Source organism: Periplaneta americana, chromosome 5, assembly GCF_040183065.1.
Source record: "Periplaneta americana isolate PAMFEO1 chromosome 5, P.americana_PAMFEO1_priV1, whole genome shotgun sequence".
Classification (NCBI taxonomy): Eukaryota; Metazoa; Arthropoda; class Insecta; order Blattodea; family Blattidae; genus Periplaneta; species Periplaneta americana.
The window spans coordinates 97,747,384-97,766,745 of NC_091121.1; the positions used below are offsets into that span (position 1 = coordinate 97,747,384).

General features: G+C 34.6%; 1 protein-coding gene across 4 annotated transcripts in view; it reads left to right on the forward strand.

Moving 5' to 3' along the window:
* Positions 1–17,017, forward strand: part of LOC138700032 (mitochondrial glutathione transporter SLC25A40-like) — a 40,172-nt gene extending 23,155 nt beyond the window's left edge. The window contains exons 7-9 of one of the 4 annotated variants that reach the window (XM_069826323.1): positions 610–666; positions 3,531–3,696; positions 16,841–17,017. In XM_069826323.1, the coding sequence (XP_069682424.1) occupies positions 610–666; positions 3,531–3,696; positions 16,841–16,844 (227 nt within the window). In that variant the 3' untranslated portion in view covers positions 16,845–17,017. Of the gene's footprint in view, positions 1–609; positions 667–3,530; positions 7,340–8,912; positions 13,885–16,840 lie in introns of those variants that run through there. The other 3 variants (XM_069826322.1, XM_069826325.1, XM_069826326.1) reach the window with 3 other exon arrangements.
* Positions 17,018–19,362: the final 2,345 nt, after the last annotated feature.

Genomic DNA, 19,362 nt, shown 5'->3' on the forward strand with positions numbered 1-19,362 from the left:
CCAGTTGCAGAAAAGACAGCCCTGCAGTATATATTGACTACACTCCAACTCTGGCTACTAGCAATAGGCATTTATAATGAACATCGATAAAAATACCCTTCCTTTCTCATGAAAAACAAGAACTGAAAAGACTACAGTGGACTTTATGTTGTCAGCAAACAGCTTGGTACATTAAGAAGATTGATTAGTATTTTATAGAAAAACATTTTCTTTCTATGCTTGCGGAGATAGAGTGGAAGAGCAGTGCACAGCGCAACTGTCCATATGCAAGCATGGAAAGATAAAATGTATGCATTATATAATCCCATTCACTGTGATAAAACTATTCATATTTCAAAGAACGTTTTGTGAAAACTGCTAATTGCTTAATAAAGGATTGCTGTATATTTCAAGTCAGCTTCAACCACAAAGCTACAGTAATGTTTAAAAAAAGACACGAGAATATTGATATGATTGATAGTATAAATGATTTAAGAAATAGACTCTCTGCAAGTATATATTAACCATTTGGTGTGTTGTTAGTCTGCACTATTTAATGTATTGCTTTGCATGTCGTCACTAATCAACCTATATGCCCTTTTCTCGGTTCCTGATTTGGCGTGCCTACAGGCAAGAAGGGCAGGCCGAAATTACAATCAGTATTTGGCCCTGGACCAATTGTGACAGGTATAGTACACTTACATTGACAGACTCACTCTTTTTAAATTTTCTCATTCTTTAAATATCAGTAGAAAATCTGTTCTATAACAGTTCGTGCATAATGATACAGTTGTAGGTTGTAGAGTAGATACCTGTAATAAAATTTAAGGCATTTTTCCTTAATAAAGATGTTGGAGTGTTTATAATATAAGAATTTTTTAATGCGTTTTTGTGTTTCCCTTGTAGTATCGAGCTCAATCTGATAACAGGACTTGTTTTCATTGTGAGTTTTTTGAAGAACATTTATGGATTCTACAAACATTCCGATGTGTACTCAATTAACATATTATGCTTGATCATAATTAATGTAGACTAGTTAGTTACATTATTGCCTAACATGACTATTTAATGAATGCTTTGGAAAGTTTTATATAATATCATACAATTTAATATATTTAAAATTTTGATAATACACTGATATAGAGAAATGTTTAGGTACCATTTTTTTTTCAACATTGTGTGTATGGTTGTGAAACTTGGACTCTCACTTTGAGAGAGGAACATAGGTTAAGGGTGTTTGAGAATAAGGTGGTTAGGAAAATATTTGGGGCTAAGAGGGATGAAGTTACAGGAGAATGGAGAAAGTTACACAACACAGAACTGCATGCATTGTATTCTTCACCTGACATAATTAGGAACATTAAATCCAGACGTTTTAGATGGGCAGGGCATGTAGCACGTATAAGCAAATCCAGAAATGCATATAGAGTGTTAGTTGGGAGGCCGGAGGGAAAAAGACGTTTGGGGAGGCCGAAATGTAGACGGGAAGATAATATTAAACTGGATTTGAGAGAGGTATGATATGATGATAGAGACTGGATTTATCTTGCTCACGATAGGGACCAATGGCAGGCTTATGTGAGGGCAGCAATGAACCACCGGGTTCCTTAAAAGCCAGTAAGTAAGTGTATTAGATACACCATATTAATTTCGTTTTATTTTAACATATTTCAATTTACCATGTTGATCAACCCTTCTGCTCTTGTTTGCCTGTCCTCGAATTTCGACTTGTGTTCCCATACTAATATACACGTGATTTTGTGTTAAAGTTGTAAGGCTTACATATTATTCTCATTATGTCATGCTTTGTCTTTTTGTGTGTCGTATTTAAGTTATTGGGTGTTTTTTTTTTTTTTTATTTCTTATAGTTCCAGTTCGTAAATAAAAAATGTATATTACTTCTTTGTAATTACTTTAGAAGTTATCAGTGGTTGAAGCTGTCTTGTGTTGCAGTTTATGTTGTTACATATCTTTAATTTCCTCCGAGTGCCTACATGTACAGTTATGGAAAGTATGGAAAGAAAAATTGGCCGGCTTAGAAACATCTTCAGAGCAGTCATGCAGTACAGCTGTGCCGAAATTTTACGTCATACTTACTTTTTTCCCTTCCACACCTTTAAAATGAACCTAACCCTAATCTGTGTTTATCTGTTTCTAATTTAGATAATGATGTTACGTAGCTGTGCTTCCAAAATCTGCTATGTGTTTTTAAAAAGATTTTGCATGAGAAAGAAAAAAAGCATTGTCTCTTCTAATTCCCTTGATTTTCAAAGCTACTTCCGGTATAATTTCATAATTTTTCTTGTAATGATTGAAATTATTTGAAAAATGAAGGAAATTAAATTACTTTTTCTTACCCCTGAAAAATATTTTTAAAAAGACAGAGCTGATTTTGGAGGCGCAGCGATGATAACTCACGAAACTTCCAAATACATATAGAACTTAACAAAAAATAACTTTCCAGGTACCCGTGATTTTCACCATACATATATGTGGAAAGAATAGTGGCAAAGGCTTGTTGTCTTAGTGTGTGATAGCTTATTGGTATAATGATTGACTACCTACAGAACAACAAGCCACCGATGTAGCTCAGTTGGCTAAGGTGCTTGCCTGCTGATCCATAGTTGCACTTGGGTGTGGGTTCGATTCCTGCTTGAGCTGATTACCTGGTTGGGTTATTTCCTAGGTTTTTCCCAACTGTAAGGCGAATGTTTTTATGCTGATTGCAGAAATTAATTCCCTTTTTATTCATCATGTCAGTGCCTGACCAGATTGATCAATAACTCTCTTAATTTTGAAGTGTTGTAAAAATAACATATTTCATATACATCTTGATCACACAACTTTTAACATTATATCACTTCGGAATATAAAGTTTATATTGCTTTCACATGTTAAATACTAGGTTATGGTACCTTGTTGACTAGTTTCAGCTTGTGAGCTATCTTCAGAACTGGGTGGTCTTCACGCATTCTGATTGTGTTTCCTGTGGGGGTGTGTTTGTGTACTGTAATGTGGAGTCAAAAAGTGTGTATGTTGAGGATTTGGTGCGGATGTGTTTTTGTGTGTATGTACCGTAACCTAGTATTTAACATCTGAAAGCAATATAAACTTTACATTCCGAAATAACATTTTCCTTCAGAAATATTTGTTTTGATAAGTGGAAACTAATTGAGGTAAATTATATAAATAGCAGCTAAAAAGCGTGTATTTAAAAAAAAAAAAAAAAAACTTCCCTGATAGAAATAGATACACTGAGTCTTGGTCTCTTGAATGCGGCTTCTTGAAACCTATATTTCCACAGTATTCTCCCCCCCCCCCCTCCCATTCCTTGTGTTTAAAATCTTCTTAGTGTTGTCGCCTGCCTCTAACTACTATCATCTCCTGAGTTTTTCTGTTGATTTGTTGCAGCTATTGATGTGACTTGACAACTTAAAAACAATACATTATTAAGAAATTACAGTTTTATTTTATGTTTAACAGTTTTGATATTGGAAAATGGGCATTAAAATATACTTCATACTGCCACAATATTATTGTAATTATTACAGATCCTCCAAGAAAAAGCAGTACAATGATGAAGACATTGAAAAACATCTACAGCCGCAATGGGGTCAGTGGACTTTTCACCGGTTTAACACCACGGCTAGTCAAGGTGGCACCGGCCTGTGCAATCATGATCTCTACCTTTGAATATGGCAAATACTTTTTCCACAGGTATAACACTCATAATCGTCTCAAGACTACCCGACTGACGTAGACTCTTAATTCATATTTTAAATTTCATAGGACAATATAGATGTATTGCCAGTGAAAAGACATACAGTGTAATCATGGACAAAACCATTGCTTCATAGTGAGTTACTGTAGTTTGCTCAAGTGCAAAGAATATTCAACAGGAATTAAAGAAATTCATTTTAAATCTGGTTGCAGATTGAAGAATTTTTAGGTATGCATGTTTAAGCCATATTAATTAAAGTCACTGTTCCCCAGAAACTTGGTTGTTGAGACTGAATCACGTAAGTCAGTTCTGAAGATGCTGCAAAAACAACACAGAGGCATCTCATCTATCTTATGCTGTTAAAAACTTTTTTTTTTTTTTTTCAGTTTACAAATCTTACTTATTTGCAGTTGTGTTGTAGGGGAGGATTGATACACTTTTTTTAAAAAAAAAATAACATAATGTTCGCTTGATAGACTTTTTTTTATATGTTACAATTTCCTCTTATGCTTTGGACACAATATTTGAACAATTTCAGTACAATTAGATTAACAGTTTTCTAAAAAATTGCAAATATGTCATTATCTGTAAAGTACATCAAACCTTCTCATGCTAGGGAGTTAAGATACTCTTCATATTAAAGTCAATAAAAGCAAATAAGATACACATAAAATGATTTTAATAATACACAAGTCAAATATTACATCAGACAGTGTTACTATAAATTATTTGTTCTAGTAAACCCTTCCTTAAAGATTGTCGCTATAATTCTTTTATGTTTGAAAACCATTTCTGGTTCACTCAACACTTTTTCCACTTGATCTTTATCAACCATATATTCATCTTCTGTATCTTGCCAGCTTCAAAGTTTCTTATGAGAGATCACGAATCGCTGTACAAATATCTTACGACTTCACTCTTCACCTCTCATCCTCATCTTGTTGCATGCCTGACACACTTTTTTATCGAAATAAAACCACCACCCAGTCTCCTGCTGTAATTGGATGATGACTTACGTCCTCATTTAAAGATATTTCCTCACTCCAATCAGATTCTGATTCTGAAGGCAATTCAACTTTCTCTTTGCTCTAAGTTTCAATAACAGGTTTTGTTTTTGCTTCCTTTGAGGGTTTCTTAATGTTTTTGGTAAATACAGAGTAGACCAAAAGAAGTAAAATAATTTGTTTAGGCACTGAATCAAAGAGGAACTCAAATCTTAATCTTTACGTAGATTATTTTTCAGTAGTGCATATACTGTGGAATCCTGGCCATCAGGTCACTCAGATGTGTGCTCCTTGTATGATGACAGTTGATTTAATATACGTGTCAACATAATATGTCGAACATGGAGTAAGGCCGCAGAGGAAAAATACTTCAGGAGAAAGATTCGATCCAGTGCTGTGAATTGAGCCTCGGCATAGCTCAATGGTTAGAGTGCTCGGTGCGTAGAACCGAGGACCCAGGTTCGATTCCCTGCGCCGGAGCGAATTTTTCTCCATTAATGACCGTTGATCTGAGAAGCAATCCCTATTGAATGGTCAGATTCCAGCTTTAGCGAATCCAGAGTTAATGTTTCTTTTTTTGGAATGAAGGCTTCTGGAAATGTTTTTCAGACCAACTCACCTACATCATAGTTTGTCATGAGAGCTCCAAGGTGATTAACTATCCACTGCTGGCCAGCAACATTGTATGCATGTTGAAAGGGATAAGACCCTGTCAAGTTGAGGTATTGAAGACTGTGGCTGATGTGAGGAGGTATTGTTAATAATATGATCTCATTGTCTTTTGCAACTTAATGGGACTGAAGAGAGAAGTAGCTTTCATGATTATCCATTATTATTATTATTATTATCATCATCATCGTCAGTGTTTCATTTTCCTTTGAGCACATAACATGTTTTATAAAATGATGCAGAAACTCAACAATATTGTCTGCAGTTATCCAACTACTGTGTTTTGGATGTCCTATAGCAACTGTTCTTGCTGGTATACCTTTGATAATGTAATTCTTCACATTAACATGTGGAAACACCATAAACAGTGGAATTTTGTTTCTTATTGCATTAATTGCATTACATACAGTTACTAAAGTGCCCTTTCTTGTGAGGTTGCTTGACCAATCTGTTTATCTCCCATGCTAGGCGTCTGCACAGTAATCACGCCTGTTTCATCTATATTCCAGATTTTTTCTGGACCTAGTGGTTTTTATAAGATGTACTTGCACAAGATTCTCATGAAACTCCTTATACTTGCACTAGCTTGTCATGAAACAACAGTAGCATTAAAAGCACATGAGCGGGTAATACTGATTGCTTCTGGGAGCCTAATTGGTAAGTCTTGAGTTCTGGTTCATGAAACCATTGAAACAGTTATATTCTTCATTGAGATTGGTGTCCCAAAAAGATGGATATTTTTTGTCTTTTGCTTTGGCAAACTCAAATGCAAGTCAACCTTCCTCTTTGGCAAATACCTGGCTAACATTATATCCTGGTTGGAATGTTGCAGGTTTCATCTTATCTTTTAACTTTACCAAAGTCATTTTATCGATGTCAGATTTTGCAGCACTAGCTCGAAGATCACGTCCATCACACACCACTTCATTACTGCAGCTTCAATTCGTGTGGGTGACACACATTTCCTTTGTTTGGTACCTTCCTTTTATATAACAGCGGCATCCTTGAAAATCAATGAATGGTGATCATTGTTAATGCTCTTGCAAAACCATGCAAGTTATTATTATAATGTGGGTTTTAATTTCCTATATTTTAACCTGTAGCTAGGGAGACTTGATACATGTATCAAAACTCCCCTAATTTACTATATCAAACCTCCCCTTCAGACAATGATCTTATACATGATTAAATTCTAACCTAGAGTAATCACATTGCTTAATCTGACTGGTCATATCATACTGAAATAGTAATAAATGCAATCTACATATTTATTTATAGAAAACTGTAATATATTTTACGAATTAAAATAGATAGTGAGATTGAAAAAACTTACTTTGACCACCGCAAAACAAATAAATTGCCTTTGTTTCTAAAGTTATGGCAGCAGCAAGCTTCAAGCAGTTTCACAAGATGGCTGCCAAGCATCAGAAAATCAGAGATTATAATACCAAAGACTGTATATAAAACATACACTATCAATCCTCCCTTACATGTAAATTGAATTGAAGTAGGTCTACTGCTTAGATGAGTTTCTGTATATTCATGATTTTAAATTACTTCGACCTATGTCACCATGGTAGTAACATGGAAACTGGAAAACACATGAATGTCTTACAGTACACTTCGCTGATATCTCTGCCATTGTTACATAGTTAATTACTTGTGTATAACTAGACGAAAACAAAAGACACGTTTCACACTCATATAGAAAAATATTACTCCGACATTGAAGTACAAATACCTTCTTAGTGGATTCGTTATGTTCACAAGTTTCATGGTCGTACTTTGTCACTATGATAACATATACATCCACTTAACTTTTGCAGGACAGGATATTTGTATTTACTTGCAGTATATGTATAAATACTTAACTTTTCAAGACAGGATATTTTTGTTTACTTGCAGTTACAGGTAAAAAACATTTTTATGTAAAATGTTAAAGATTAAAATGGAAAATCTTCAAATATTTTCTTTTATATATTCATGATTCCATTTATTAAACATGAGTGTATGGAGAAATGAAGTGCATGATGGAGAGAGTATGGTGAAATGAAGTGTATGGATTGAAATTATAAAGCTGTACATATGCTCTTATTCATTTTTCATTGATAGATTGGCATTGTACGAATGAAACATACCTTATTGAATAGCATTGTACATTAACAATATTTCGAGAACAGAAACAGAGGAATAGTATGTAATGCAGAAACTATATTAATTGTTTAGATATGGATGTGTTATGATGTATTGCTCAGTTTAATCCTGCATGTTATGCATAAAAGTAATTTCTGTTCTGCAACATATTCGGAAGTGTAAAAGAGTACTTCACGTATATGTGGAGGAAAAGTTTGCTGTAGTTTCCTTTGTCATGTTGTGAGTATGATTCATGGCCATTGCTAGAGACAATATAAAACAAACTACTGTTATGTTATAATATTAATTTACATTATTACATTCTTGGAACAAAGTATATTCTTTCCCTGAGTAATGATTATGCAACTGAACAAAACTGCACTTGTTGTTTAGTCAACTGTCCTAAGATAGATCTGAATCTCACAAGTAATACCAACAAGGCACCACTTACGAGGCAACTAGGCCAGGAGATAATGGGGTAGGATGGCCAGTTTCTTTCCCCTTCCATTGTATGCATCGTCGATTAGCTACATATTATACTAGTCAGACTCCAGATGGATACAAACAATTGTTTTTCCTCTGACACATATCGTCAAGTGAGATGTACTGCCTGATAATAGTTGTACATATCAGCCAGAAACTCATAAGAAATGTAATTTAAATAGCAAAAAAGTATTGTTTTACTATCCCTCCCTTTTTTTCCTCCCCCCTCTTCTCTCTCTCTCTCTGTAAAGCCAATTAATTGAGGCCAATCAGAAGTTGTCTAAATCTACTTTTTTTTATGTAGGACGGATTTTGCATGTAATAATTTAACCTTAGACTTCCCAGTGTTGTGAGGTGAACAGGGATGTCTGGTAGTGATGTACCCTCCTTATTTTCAGAATTGTTGGAGTAAACTTCATTTTCCTCAGATACAAATTCCACTTTCCTTCAACAGTTCTTTGTAGCCTCTAGTGTCACTATAGAAATCATATCACGGGCTTGTTTTGTATCAATAAAATGTGGGTTTGCCAAATTTCTTTCCAAGTTGTTGATCCTCTGAACTAGGTTGGACCTGTAACACCTTTTCAAGCACTTCATTACTGCTATGGCTAATGGCTGCAGAACATAAGTGTAGTTCAAAGGAAAATAGAGCACCTTCACATTTTACATAATTAGCAGTTATTCCTGAGTTGCACAGTTATTCAAAGAATTGCTGTGTTCCTTTTCTTCTGTATCATTTTCATCTCCAACATGTTCTCAGTCATCCACGCCATTCAATTTGAATTGGGTTGATGCAAAGTTCTTAGTGTTTTTTCGCTGTGACAAAAGTTTTTATTTGAGGTGAATAGGAGACAGAAATTAATCATTAATATATTCTCCTACATTATCTGTGACTCTCTGCCAATGCTGGAATAATTTTTCAGTTCTACATCTGAAGAATTCTGCTTGTTTGGCGTTAAAGAAGTCGTCAAGCCAAGTTTGTAAAGCATTTTCGTTATCAAAGGAGTTCCCTTGAAGATTGTTGGACAGGGAATGGAAAAGGTGGAAATCTGAGGGCACAAGTTCGGGAGAATATGGGGGCTGCAGAATCACCTTCCAACCAAGCTCCTAGACAGCTGTTTTCATCATGTTAGCAGAGTGCGTGCATGCATTATCGTGTTGCAGCAGCACTTGATATAGTCTTCTCAGTCGTTTTTTCTTCAATTGTGGCCGCAAGGGGTCTGAGTTTTTGGCAATAAATGTGAGTAGTTATGGTTATACTCCTGGAAAACAATTCGTCGTATATGACACCTTCTTTATCCCACCAGATGCATAACATTCTTATGTGGATAGATACTAACTTTTGTTTGGGGTGTTGTGTATTGAAATGACAGAACCATTTTCTGCATTGCTTTCTCCGATGACATTCTCTCTGTGTATGGCACAAATGTTTCGAGCTGCTTCTGCTGCCTTTGCTTCTGTATTAAACAGAAGAATATGTCGGAAGTGTTTTTTCTCCCCCCCCCCCCCACACTTTACACTCCATCTTCGTTAGCACACAAATTGCACTAACTTTCTTCAAATCTGCAATATGCAAGGCGTATTTACAAGCACAACACTCTAAATAACAAATGATAAACAATCTTCTAACAATGCAGTATTGTGATGACGAACAAAAATGCTACGAACTTATCCATCAACCTTGTAGTCTAATAAAATGAAAAATAAAGATACATATAGTAATTAGGTATTCATTTTAAATACAAATGGATCCAGAATGTTGGAAGTGTCGATTTTGAAGAATATGATCTTAAAAATCCTTACCTGGTAAATCGTTAACATTTTTAAGCATATAGTCATCACATTTTTTTTTCTCTCTATAATCAAGGGTCAGAGCATGTGTATTCCTACCAATTGATACAGAGAAAAACAGTGAAACATTTTGATTTTTTCCCTCCGCTACACATCTCTTTTTTAAATGATAAAGTCTTCTCAGAAGGAAGCTGGAAAATATCTTGTTTTTATCAGAATTGTAAATTTTCTGTATCACGTATTTCTATGTGATTTCTTTAATTTTATTATTATGCCACAGGTTAGCATCATCCATAGCATTTGAACTGAAAGTTTCCTCAATCTCTTTCCTTTTCTATACAAAAGTTGCTATCATACATTGCAAAATCCGTACCTTTTTGCTACTACAAATTGCTTCATTCCTGCATTGATTTCTGGTGAAGATTAATTTAATTTGCGTGTGAGGACCCAAAGTCATACCCATGAATTATAACAAACCATCTAAGAAATACTTGATACTTTGGTCTTATAAAGCACAACTGCCAGCAAACAAGCTCACTGCATACTGTTTATCGATTTTACTACACTTTGTAGTTAGTAGCTTGTGGTGATGGTAACATTGTCAAGGTCAAGGAGGACGAATTCACTCTTCTTGTGACAGAAATGCAAGGTGATTCATTTGGGAAGACAAAATAAAACTGCTGTAACATGAGAACAGTTGCTATTAATTTTTCAGTGATCTGTAAATACATTCCAGAAGGATGGGAATTCTATCCACATTAGACCTTATTGTTCTCACCATTGTGTACACAATACAATTCACATCAGGAGGCTAATCTCCTCTAGTCATGTGTGATCTTACAACTCAGAGTAATTTTTCCAAAAGCTGAGAGAATTTTTGCTTTGAGGTCATCAATATCCATGGGTTGCTGTGCATAGACATCTTTCTTTACGAAACCTCAAGCAAAGAAATCAAGTAGTGTCAAATCTGGAGAATATGGAGGCCACATAATTGGCCCACCATAATCATACCAGATGATGTCAAATGTTACTTAGAAAATCACGAACTTCTTTTCTTCAATGAAATGGTGCATTATTCTGTTGGAACACCAGGTCCATGTGGTTTTCCCTGCCTCAGCTGTAGTACGAAAAGAAAATATGATCCACTTCTGCAGACTGCATAATGCCTAAACACTTTCATGCAATAGGGGTAGAGTTTTAGATAATGCTGACAAGTTGTGTATGGCATAGCCATCTCTGCACACAGACGTCTAAGACTTTTTCTGGGACTTGCTGTTATAGCAATGCTAACAACAGCTTCACTTTCGAAAACATGCCTATGTCTACCAGTGTGTGGCATGTTAACAGATCTAATTTCTTTAAACATATGGCACCATAACATTATTGATTTATGATTCAAAGTTCTCTGAACTAGTGGTGGGTTGTGATTTGCAGACCTGTGATTTTATCACTGTGATAGGTTTGTCACTGGTTCCGACTGTGACTATAGTTCCACAATCACAACTCTGAGAAATCGCCATCTCAGACCGATAAGTGGTTCATAACGATGGTGACTGATGTACATATATATGACAGCTCCAGTGTTCAGACTGCAAATCCGAATATTAACTTGAAGGACAACATATATCTGGGATCCAATTAATTATCGTCACACTCTAGAATAGAGGTAAACGTCGGCAACTCTTTGATAATGAAGCTACAATGTGCTTGCTATAGTCTGCCATAAATGACTCATCTTCGTAAACATTCTTGTGTGAATATATGTGCCCACACATCAGTATAATACACGTCTGAGTACTCAAAATGTGTTCTGTTTTTAGTATACTCGCCAAGTTAATCATATTTGTGTATTAATTCAATCCACAGAAGAGCGATAAACATAAACATCTGTCTGATCATGATGGGAAACATTGAAATGTTTTGATTAAATACAGTGCTTAATTTATAGTCTATATTGCTGAAGGGATTCATTACATGAATTTAACAATTTAACCCTCATCACTGATTTCTATAAAATCTCAATAATCGAATGTTATGAAATATGTGAAAGAGAAGACTGATCACATCACTGGTCATCAGTTAGAAGTAATGATCTGAGTCTCAAAACGAAGATCTGTGTTTGGTACATTATGGGCTGTACTATGCCTTTTGATTGTAATGTTGGTATTCATTCCAGTTTTGTTCTGATAATGCAGATCCCTTGCAAAGAATAGTTCTATTCCATAATTTTGTAAAATGACCACGAATTGAAGACATGAAGAACCCAGGCAACCTCGGACTTGCAGCAACAAGAAACTTCTACATTACAACTGATGATATTATCCTTGGAATGTGGTATATATTGCCATCATCTTTAATAAATGACTTTGTGAATGCCAAGATGTTACAACATTGGCAATCGCCAAGAATCATTTAAACATACATCACACTGTGACAAAATCGCTATTATCTGTCACAGCGATTTTTCCAGAGCTATCACAGTCTGGAGCTGTGACGGCAAAACATTGTCATACCTAGAGTGACAAGATTTACATCGATAAAAATGAGGACACAAAGCTTCAAAAAAGGAGGACATTGTTCGAAAAAAGAGGACAGAAAATATGTACTTAGATTTAGACTTAGGCCTATATTATACTATAAATTACGTCAATATCTATTTTATTACAAAATATTTACAGTACAGATTTAGACTTATATCATACTTAAAAGTATGTTAATACAAAATAATTATGATAAAACTTAATAATAATGATTTTACAGGTAGTTACGTATGAAAATCAAGGGAACTATCAGAAAATATATATTTAGATTTAGGCTCAGGTCTGTATTATACTTAAAATTATGTCAATATCTATTTTATTACAGCATTACATGTGATAAAAGTTAATAATATAAAATGGTTTTACAATTAACTACATAGTAAAGCCAAGGGAACTATAATTGTTATCAAAATACATAAAAAGGCCGCACAAAGTGTGAATTTAATATTATTTTGTAAACAAAGAGATTTATGATCGTTGGCAAAGAATATATTCCTTCGATGCTGCTGCCACCTACAGGCAAATTACTTGAAAAAGGCGTCAAATCAGATAATTTCAAAATATCAGGCATACAAGTTACAAAAAAGGAGGACATTTCTTGATTTTTTTTTAAAATCCGACCAGGTCCTGGACAAAGGCCTAAAAAGGAGGACATGTCCGGATAAAAGAGGACATCTGGTGACTAGTCATACCCCAACTCTATTCTGAACACATACTCATGGCGAGAACTAAGCTGAACTGATGTTACACTTTCAAATTCTTTCATTGCCTTGCAGTAAATGGCATTTTTATTCAGTCACTGCTAAGAGATAATCTGATCTCTTTTGTTGTAAAAAAGAATGATACAAAATTCTTGTGTTTTAACATCATATTGAAACTGAAGTAACTTCTGTATAACTCCATATAATATTTATAACGATTGTAACAATTTTATTTCATGTCTTCTCAAATTGATCAGATTGTAGTTCATTTTGACTCTTTCACGACTTATTTTATCATTGTACTGGGAGAAAAGTATGTTATGGCACTGTGAAGGTAATCATAATGGAGAGGTATGTCAGTACTGAAGGAAATATGACATTACATTAATGGACTTAATGCTGGGACTATAAATACTTTAATATTGTAAAGGGTATTATCATTATATAAATAATAAAATTGTTGTATGGACATTTCACTGTATTACAATTTTTTTTTCGTGAATTTTTTGTACTATATAGAACAAACAGGCAGATGAGATGGTGAATTAATATTGACGAAGAAATTTTCTTCTAAGAGGAATTACGAGTAATTATTATGTATTGAATTATTTCTACTTTTCACTGTCCAAGTTCATCCAGATTGGGTACTGTATGGAAGGTGAGAGCTCCCCACTGTTCCATCCTTTCATGCTGTTAAACAATTTGTTATACGCGAGTTACTGAAGCAAGGTCAAATATTTTTAAACGCTGATTTTCGTAAATAAAAAAAAATTGACTGGGGATTTAAGGAAATTCTAAATATTACATGAAACGTCTGTATTTGAAATGAAGTAATAAAATACAGTATGTAATTTTTAACACTATCATGTATTTTGTTTGATATTCTTGTATGTGCATAGTTCATATACCCATTATTTCCGTGACTATGTGAAAACCACTTACACTTCTGCTCCCATGGTACTATGAGTGATTTTTCCTTTTTGCACCTCGAATGTACACATTTCACATCAAAATACTATTACGAATTAAAAGCTAATTTATATAAATTTGTTGAAGATTAATTGCATATTTCTACTTAAACCATAGAATTTATAAATGAAGTCAAATGTGATGGTGGCAGTGGTGGTGGTGTGGCAGTGGCGGTGGTGGTGAGGCAGTGGTAATGGTGGCATGACGTTTACAGTGGTGGTGATGGTGCTCTGAATATTGATGTTCTGTCATTCTCCGTCTTCCTTCCCAATAATATTTTGTAAGTTGTGATAATTCACTTCCTTCCACTTCAGTAATTGCTTGACATTTTGAAAGATGTACAGTGAAACCTCAGTAAGACACCCTTCAAGGGACCGCATATTAGTGAGAGTGCGTCATTTTTTAATTTTTTTAAATTTTAACATGAAGGTATGAATTAGTATAAACATGATTTTGAAGAAATTTAAGAATTTAATACTGTAATTATGCAGGATAAAAGGTTATTTTATTTTCTAACCTTTCAGAAAATGTCAGAACAAATATACTGTCTTATCAGTTAAAGTGCCCCTTTATTAAAAAAGTCAAAAATTGTTTTCTGTCTTGCACTTGATCCAGTACTAAGAATAACTGCATTTTCTACACGATTTAAATCGAAAATGACATTAGTAATTTGACTGCTAGAAACATTAATGAATCTATGAATCACAGACACCGCTGCAAGGGCTTTGTTGCAAGGATGATTTGAAATGTCTACTGCTTCCACTTCCTCTTCGTCAAGTCTTCACTGACAATGCGATTTAAAACTGCCAGCAAGAAGGACAAGCTCTGAATAGAGTACAGGGGTCGCATTCCATTTTATTTTATTCACCAAACAAAGATTTCTACAAATCCTTGAATATTTGGATGCTAGAAGTCCAGGAAAATTTTCTCAGTATTCTTTAAAGTACGATATTTTAGAATTTTCAGCAGATGAAAGAGTGTCTTAAATGGGAATATGAGCTTATTAAGTAGTGGATTTTACATGGTTTTATATAGGGACCGAACAAAAAGAGAGTATAATGCAGGATAGCATAACAAACGAGCATATATTATGAGGGTTTCAGTGTAGTTTGTTCATAGTATAGTTGGATCACTGAGTATATACCTATTCTAAACAGGTGTCTAGCCATATAATCGTGTCCTGTTGCCAGTCTGACAGCTGCTGTTGCTTCCTTTCGTGGGTCATCTGGTATTAGGTTCTTATCCCAAAATCTACCCTTGCTCTTTGTCAACTCATAAGTTCTGATGTCATTGATTTGTTGTTTAATAATTAATTTAGCTAAATGAAATGACAGTACATGTTGTTTATTCTGTAGTATTGAGTTTTTTTCTTTAGCAAGTTCATCAAAATTTTCATTTACTCTAATACCACAATGTGCAGGATTCATTGTAAAACTATAACCTTTCAAAATTTTCCAGGAGTAACAGTTCTTTTGCATTCTGTCACCTTTTTATTTGTGATACGGTAATCAGCTGAAATGTCCTTTAAAGCAGATATAAAATCATCACAGAGAATAACAACATTCTAAAAGTGTGTTACATGCCATGTTAGTTGTTGTAGAGCTATATTATTTGCTTGTACTTCACCGTCCAAGTGTATAGATAATTACCAGCTGAAAAATAGACCAAGCATAGTTCACATGAAATTCCATCTCCTGGTGGGCTTTAATGAGGGATCCATCTGTATGAATATATATTCCATTGTGGTTGAGGATATCTGATATAGATCGTTTCTAAAGCTGTTGAGTTCATTTCTGCCGGGAGGGTTAGTCTCCTTTTGATGATGAATTTAACGAGATTCACAGCACATTGCACTTCATAGTAATCAAGAGGGTTTTGTGGAAGCAACATTTTCCATTATCAAAATTTAGGCTATATTTTTTCTTTAAATTTGAATTTTTGGATGAATCCTTCTTGTGTTTTTAAATTTCTTGCCTGGCATTTGTAGTTATTCCACAAGTTAGTAAGTTTATCTGTCATACTGTAGTGGTTTGTTACTGGTTAGAATTCGCATTGCTGCAATTGGTGTGGTTTTTATTCCTCTAGTAATTAGTCTAAGTGCTTGGTTTTGAACTTTTTCCAGTTTCTCACAATGGGAAATGTTTGCTGTCTGGAGCACTTCGCTTGCATAATAATGTAGATTTCACATATATTTTGTAAGTGATATTTAAGGTAGACCTAGATCATGTCTACTGTGTGCTACTTAATAATCTCTTCAAAATGATTATCCTTTTCATTGCTACTTCTCTGTGTAGGCTTGCCATGATAACTTTGTCAAAATATACCCCAAGATATTTTGGAGCTTCATTATGAGCAATATAATTTCCATTTATGGTAAGTTTAATATTAGGGATAATATGACGAAGTGAAAATATGTGGTAAAAGGTTTTATCTGTGTTGGTCATTCTTTTTTTTAATGTATGATAGTATATACTGCGACTATTCATCCCAAACAATTTTTCACAATGTGAATTGGTCCCAGGTTTGTACCAAATAAGTCCCAGATTTTGGAGAAACATTTTATATCACAAATTTTAAGAACATACACCTTTAAATATGCTATGCAAACGTACTGTAGTTTTACATTACTCGCAGTTTTTATCTTTGTTGGTGTGTATAATAATTATTACATTATTGACATTACTTTTCATGTTGTACATTGTGATACACAATTTCATTTGGAAGATGAATGAAAATTTCTTCTTCTTCTTCTTCTTCTTCTTCTTCTTCTTCTTCTTCTTGAGATAATAGGAGTTTTGTTACATGAATCTTGCTAAAAAAATGTTATCATATTTATATTTTTCTTCGCAGGTAAAGCATGGCTGGAAAAATAAGTCTACAATAAATGGCAGTTTGTTATGCAAAGATGGTGATATCAACTTGGTCTGTATGTGACTCTTCATACAGAAGTCATCAACACTGCAATGTAAAATTGATTGTAATTTGTCTTTTTCATGGAGAAATTATGAATATATTACAATATTATTACATTCGTAGTTTTTTTGGTGGGCAGACTGCCGTATTCAATATCTTGATTCTCTTTCTTTCTCTGTCTCTCTCTCTCTCTGTCTCCAATTGTGCTACAGCCCAGAAGGACTTTGAATTTAACTGGTGCTTCCAGTGATTCCTAACATCCGCTCCTCTCCTGATTATTTCATTCTCAGGTCTTTCTGCTTATTATTTCTTCTAAGATCTGTTTAGGATTCTTGATATACTTTTATATATATTTTCCATTTGTGAGGAGGCTTGTACTAGATGACCACATCTGATTTATAGAACTGATGTCTTTACATATTATAGTGATTCCTTCACAGTTATTAATTGCTTAAGATCTGAAAATTCTTCACAACAGTAGCACAACACTACTTTTACAACTACTTCATACAAAGAAATATTTGCTTTTCTACTCACATCCATACTTTTTATCGTATCCTTCAGTGCATTATATGACTTACTGTCATAGGCTGAGTTATGGGGAGGCACTGCCCCCCCCCCCCAAACTTGTCTGAGAAAGTATTGAATTCAAAGGATTTTTCTTGCTTTTGTTTATGGTTAAGTTTCTGTGCTTAAATTGACGAATTCATGTCTTCAGATCATGTGTCTGGACTATAATATACATTTTAAATTTCTGATTATATAAGAATTTCTATACCTCATTTGAGGAATGGAAGCACTGTAATGTTTCTTTTGTAACAGCCTGTATTCATATGTTAGAAGTCTGCAGGTGTTCAGGCCGCCACTTGGAGAAATATGAATAACATACTGCACAACAATGCAGAAAAAAGAAAAGTAATCCCTGTATAATGTGTAAACTTAAAGATGAGATTAAATAAAATAATTAGAGTTTATATTTCATATATCTTCAGGAAGGTAAGCTTCATATGAAAAGTTTCTGTTAGCACTGACGCTACCATGTTCAAGCTATAATGGGGTGAGGAGGTAAATGATGTCACCCATAACCCTGTTATATTGGGATTCCTTGGTTTTGCCCCCCCCCCCCCCATGAAACTGTTCTCTCTTTGCCTATGCTTACTGTGGTTTACTGCTGCCGTTCCTAATTTTTTTTTGTAAGAAATGCATTAAATTTACAGTGGAGTCCCCAAACATACTGATGTTTTGATAGTGCCAATAACATGTAAGTGCGACATTGTTAAAATTACAGAGCGAATCAAACAAAAGTAACATAATTATATTTCACAAAACTCGTCTGTCAGGCAGCACATCCAATACTACAGGCTTTCTTTTCTTTTAAAGAAATACTCATATGGAAAATGTGTTCGTAAATTTCAACTGTGTTTTCCAGAAGCTATTCAACAAATCAGAACAAAGTTAATAGCCACACTCAGGTGTGGGTTCGATTCCTGCTTGGGTGTCTGAACTTTTTCCCAACTGTAAGGCGAATGTTAGGTGAAATTTTTAATGTGTTTTTCTTTGTGACTTCCTCTATTGCCTGGGACCAAACAAGTTTTCTTACATTATACTGATAGTGATAATACAGGAGCCTTATAACTTAAGTGCCCCCTTTCCAGTCAGTTTACCGAGTTCATATGCACAGCATGTTCAAATTTTAAGGTCTCCTAAATTTTTTGTCACGATTGAGAGTAGATATAAACATACGATTGAGCTTAAAAGATGTGGGTTCTTTTTGTGAATGTGTGACACAAATGATAGCACCGTATAGCGTACAGAACTCGAGTTGCTGGAGCGAAAGTGAGAAGCTGTTTTCGATACTTTAAATGGCTATATTCTCGTTACAAGATCAGCGTCTTATAATCTGATTTCTCCACTTGTGTGGTGTGACATCCATTGATATTCATCGTCAGTTGAGTGAGACATGGTGTGACGGCTGCACTTGTTCCACTTATGCAATCCTGTTGTCAGTCCAATTGGTGCAATGGCCGAGACTCTTTCAGTTCAATATCACTTTACGTTCGGCCTTTTTTTAACTGTCTCATCTACAAAAGCACATTTTTCACGTCCATGACACCATCAGTGCATGTCTCACTCAACTGATGATGAATGTTAGTAGGTGTCACGCCACGCAAGTGGAGAAATGGTATGATAGCACATTGGTGTCATAATGAGAACGTCGCCATTTGAAGTATCGGAAACACCTTCCAACTGTTGCTGCAACCACTCGAGCTATGTGTGCTGCATGGCACTGACATCTGTGTCACACACTCACAAAGAGTGCCTGCGTCTTTTAAGCTCAAGTGCATGTTTCTATCTGTTCTCAGTCCTGAGAAAAGAATTAGGAGACCTTAGAACTTGAATGCACCTTGTATTTTCCCACTACTTTTGAAAGTTAAACTGTGTAAAAATTCAGATTTTGA